The sequence below is a fragment of the Montipora capricornis genome, chromosome 13 (assembly GCF_036669925.1).
Source record: "Montipora capricornis isolate CH-2021 chromosome 13, ASM3666992v2, whole genome shotgun sequence".
NCBI lineage: Eukaryota > Metazoa > Cnidaria > Anthozoa > Scleractinia > Acroporidae > Montipora > Montipora capricornis.
The window spans coordinates 7,634,018-7,639,017 of NC_090895.1; the positions used below are offsets into that span (position 1 = coordinate 7,634,018).

Consider the following 5,000-nt stretch of genomic DNA (forward strand, 5'->3'; position numbering starts at 1 on the left):
TACACACTAAATCTGATCCTCTATATCCTACATCGAGCTCTGACAATGACCTGGCTAATAAATTTGCTGACTTTTTTCCTGAGAAGATTACTATCTTGCGAAATTTACTAGACAGTTCTTCAAGTACTCTGGTACATCTTGATGATTCCTCTCATGCAAGCTGTGTGCTCTCGCTTTTCAAGAATGTTACTGAAGCTCAAGTGTCTAGTATGATTACTGGTTCTGCTGTCAAGTCTTGTCCTCTGGATCCTGCTCACGCTGTTGTTCTGAAGGAATGCTGGTCAGTGCTTTTGCCTGTGATGACCAAGATTGTCTACCTCTCTATGAACACTGCTTTGATGCCTGACTGGGTTAAGTTAGCTATGCTTAATCCATTGCTGAAAAAAATGGGTCTAGATTCTGAGGTTTTTGTTAATTTCAGACCAATCTCTAATTTAATGTTTATGTCAAAGCTTACCGAGAGAGCAGCTGATGGATTATATCACGATAAATAACCTTGATGAAGTTTTCCAATCTCCTTACAAACAACTGTACAGTACTGAGACGGCTCTTCTCAAAGTCCAAAATGATATTTTGGTAGCTTTAGATAATCATCAGTCACTTATCTCACTACTTTTAGATTTGTCCGCTGCGTTCGACACCATACTATTTTACTTAATAGGCTTGCTACTCGGTTTGGTATCACTGGCTCTGCGCTCTCTTGGTTTACCTCCTATCTTTGCAATCGTTACCAGTTCGTCAGTATTAGGAGGGAGAGGTCTACACATCGCCTATTGGCATGCGGGGTTCCTCAGGGGTCTGTTTTAGGTCCCATACTCTACTTGCTGTACACTTCGCCACTCGGGGATATTGTTGGAAGGTACAAGATGGGTAATCACTTTAATGCCGATGATACACAGTTGTACTTGTCTTTCGATTCCCTTGGTGGCGAAATGGAGGCCGGAGCAGCTTCTCACATTGAAGCCTGTGCTTGTAAGATAGACAACTGGATGTGCTGTAATAAGCTTAAGCTTAACGGCGACAAATCGGAGCTACTTGTTATTAGTTCTCAGTATCGGCCTCGTCCCGTGTTATCTTCTCTCACAATTGGTTGTTCCGTAGTACAGTCATCAGCATCAGCTCGTAATTTGGGTGTAGTTTTTAAAAAGGTTTAACGCTTGAGAAACATATTAGTGCTATATGCAAATCGGCTTTTTACCATCTAAGGAGGATAGCAAAAATTAGGAGCTATCTGTCAGAGGAGTCTACAATAGCGCTTATACATGTTTTTATAACTTGCAGGTTAGACAATAGAAACGCCCTTTTATACGGACTGCCAAAATACCAGATTCAGAGGCTACAGTCTGTACAGTCTGTCTTGTTAAGCGTTATCCTAAATTTGGTCATACTTCACCATTACTTTCTGAGCTCCATTGGTTACCAGTGGAGCATCGCATTGTTTTTAAGATCTTGTTGTTGGTTTTTAAATCTCTGAATAATTTAGCCCCTTCTTATATTTGTGATTTGCTAACACCATATATCCCCAGTCGTAGCCTCAGGTCATCTAATCAGTCTCTTCTGGTTGTCCCAAGGTCTATTCAAAAGTCTTATGGTGACAGAGCTTTCGCAGTGGCTGCCCTACGGTTGTGGAATGCTCTGCCCATTCATATGAGACAGCCTGGTTTTTCTTTAGCTACTTTTAAGAAATGTCTGAAGAATTACCTTTTCAAAAGAGATATCTTTCCAAATATTTTGTGATTTCATGTGATTTTTGACTTAATTATCTTTTAAGGTTTTTAATTAATGTAGTCATTATCTTTTTAATACAGTATTGTAAAGCGCCATAGAGCAGTTAGGATTTGGCGCTATATAAATATATTTATTATTTATTATTATAATTATAACTGATAAGGAAGTATTCGCCACCGAACAGCCGAATGGTATATATTCTTGCCTGAGCAGTTTCGTCCATCTCCAACATATCCCTCCTTACAAGTGCAGTTATAAGAACCACTAGTGTTGTTGCACACGGCAACATGGCTGCAGTTATGTTTTCCGGTTGAACACTCATCGATATCTGGGAACAAATTATAATAAGTAAAATATCCTTTTACATTCAATTGGCAATAAGTCACTGTCCACGAAATCGTTAGAGTCTGTATTTGTACTGGTGCCCATTTTTTACCATTAATCAGTCTTTCTCTGAAGAGAGTTTATGCGGGTAGATTATAAAGGTATTTTTTTGTGAAATATCCACTCTTTAGAAATCCTGAAAGAAAAACCTCAACTTGCATCAAGAATGGTAAACATGATTGCTTGCTTTTATACACCACATATTCGCACAATTATTATTGACACTTTCTACGTGTTCTGAAGTGATAGCTCTGAAGTGATAAGGAAGTATTATATTCGCCACCGAGCAGCCGAATGGTATATATTAAGACAAGTGCTAACCTAAATGACTTTGGATATATTCCTGAGGTGAATGATTGTTGAATACTATGCTGATTTGCAAGTACTTACGAGGCACTACTTTAAGGTAAGCTCACGCCACTGAGTATCCTGTAGATTATCAGATTTTTATTAATACTAGCTGCTCGATCGATATGTCGCGAAGCTAGTCTACTGAAAGGAAAATATTACAGAAATAGATTAATGTTTTCGAATGCTGGCGATAGGCTAAAAAACAATGCAACTGATTTCTTGAATATATACTTAAAATTGTGTCTTCTACACGATCTGATAGTTTTATTTCTTCTTTTTATTGCCTTTATGAGTCCTTTGACGTTCTTGATCGGAGGAAAATGAAAAAGTAATTTGTACGTTTGCAGTTTCCATATTTATATCAAGTTGTCACCTTTTTACCCACGCAAACTTGATGTGGTAAATGATAAATTGCTAAAATAGTTGCATACATTAAAACCAGTAAGCGACATAACTTAATGCGCGAAGTGCGAATCATATGCAATACAGGTCCTTACCTGTACACGTTTTTCCGGGACCAGTGTATCCAGCCTTACATGTGAAGATGTAAGAGCCGTATGTATTATGACAATCGGATTTGACGTCACAGGTTAAGGGAAAAACTGTGCATTAATAAATATCATCTAGGTTTTATAGAAAGGTCGATCCCCAGTGAAAAAAAAAAAAAAAACCGTTAATTATCATGTATCCATGCGAGCCGAGCGATTGTATTAAATTATGAAGCAAAATTGGTCTAAGGCTTGGGATGGCAGAGATCTTCTAGAACTGTGGACCCTAACTGGATTACTTTAAAATGTAATCAATCCACAGATATTTGATACAAATATTCTTTATTGTACCAGTTAGCAAATCAACTATCTTGCATCCAATAGTGTAGGACAGTGATTGAATATACCATAACTGGTATCACGACCTGTTGGACTGGGTCGAGGTTTAGATAGAGGTGCATGCAGGGAATAAATTTTGCCTCCAGTCCTTGCTCGTTCCAGTACCATCACGAGATTACGAACAGTACCCACCTTCGCGTTTCATGTAGAACCTTTGATCGTCTGTGACGAAATCGTTAGGGTTCGTTTCCTTGGTCTCGTCATTCAATTCGCAATTTTTTGTTAGAATGTGGAAGTTGTAACTCCTGCATTTTGGATCATTCTCACAGAGCATTTGACATTGAATAGGTCCGCTGACTACGGTGGCTTTAAAGGTGTGACCATTGAGAGCTTTGCCAGGTATTGAGACTTCAGAAGGCTTGCATTGCTGACCAGTAATGTTTCTCCCGACCATACAGGCTATCAAGTAAAGTGTGAAAAGTGTCACAGGCATCTTGTTTCCGACCTATTGAAGTAAAATTGTTGTAAATTCAATATTGTATTCTTTCACGGGTAAAATCTCTCCATCCTCTCGAAATGTCCACAAGTTAGCAAATTTAGAACCCAAGATTTTAGCTAATGGCCTGATTGTCTTAAGGTCCTTGTGGATTGGGGGAATTACTGACACGATTATTTGAAAGCCATAAATTCTAATTCTGATCGTAGGCGTCTGAATTTTGAGTGTACTAGTAAGTAACTTGATATGAATAAAACGCTACTCAATTAGAGTGTTGTATGAACGCTGTTCCGCTGTTCACACCCTCACGCGGCCTCGCGCATGCATGGTGGGCCTTTCAAACAGCCTATTTTACGTTTTCTAACTGTAATTTAAATGGTGCGTGAGTTCTGTCATTCTCGCCATTTTATACAGAGAAGTGCTTATAAGAGATTATAAGAGAAACGAAACGCTTCACGAAATAAATGTGTCTTAAGTTTGGTCTTGAAGCCAGCAACAGTGCTTTCAGACCTAAGGTCCAGAGGAAGAGCGTTCCAAAATTTTGGTGCCGCATATGTAAAAGAGCGATCACCTAGAGTAACTTTAGACAACTTTTTAAGGCAACTAAGGAGGAGACTGTCACGAGAGCTAGAGCTCCTTAGATTATACCGTGGAGGTGAGTTAATGGAAATTAACGAGGCTACATATGTAGTTGCTTAATTTTTGAGAGCCTTGAATGTAATTAAAAGAATTTTAAAAACAATTCGGAATTTAACTGGTAGCCAATGCAAATTAAAGCCTAGGGGTGTGATATGGCAATATCTACGCTGTTGGCAAACCAGTCTGGCAGCAGCATTCTGTATTCTTTGAAGCTTGTTCAAGTGATAGTCAGGAATACCATACAAAATACTGTTTCAATAGTGAATCCTAGCTGGCACAAAGGCATGCACAAGAGTCTCAGCGCACCATCTAGAGAGGTATTTCCGTAAAAGCCGAATATTTTTGAGATAATAAAAACAAGAACCAGACAATTTCGTGATGTGGGTAGCCATTGACAGTTTTGTGTCTAACCAAGAGCCGAGGTTTCTAGCAGAGGAGACTGCTGAGACGTTGCAGTCACCCACTCGTATGCAATGAGTGTTAACTTTAGCAGACTTGTCATCATTGAGCTTAAGACTGTCGGTTAACATCCACGAACGAATATCATCAACACAGGACTCCATAGCATTTAAGGC

The 5,000-nt window shown here is 39.0% G+C and overlaps 2 protein-coding genes across 2 annotated transcripts in view; one reads left to right on the plus strand and one right to left on the minus strand.

The window, feature by feature from the left end:
• LOC138030416 (uncharacterized) overlaps positions 1-494 on the plus strand; it is a 1,554-nt gene extending 1,060 nt beyond the window's left edge. The window contains exon 2 of the mRNA XM_068878333.1: positions 1-494. This exon is cut by the window's left edge and continues 250 nt beyond it. Within this exon, the coding sequence (XP_068734434.1) occupies positions 1-494 (494 nt within the window).
• A 1,383-nt stretch (positions 495-1,877) lies between these two features.
• Positions 1,878-5,000, minus strand: part of LOC138030417 (uncharacterized) — a 5,474-nt gene continuing 2,351 nt past the window's right edge. The window contains exons 2-3 of the mRNA XM_068878334.1: positions 3,483-3,795; positions 1,878-2,056 (exon numbers count right to left, since the gene is read on the minus strand). Of these exons, the coding sequence (XP_068734435.1) occupies positions 1,878-2,056; positions 3,483-3,795 (492 nt within the window). The remainder of the gene's footprint in view (positions 2,057-3,482; positions 3,796-5,000) is intronic.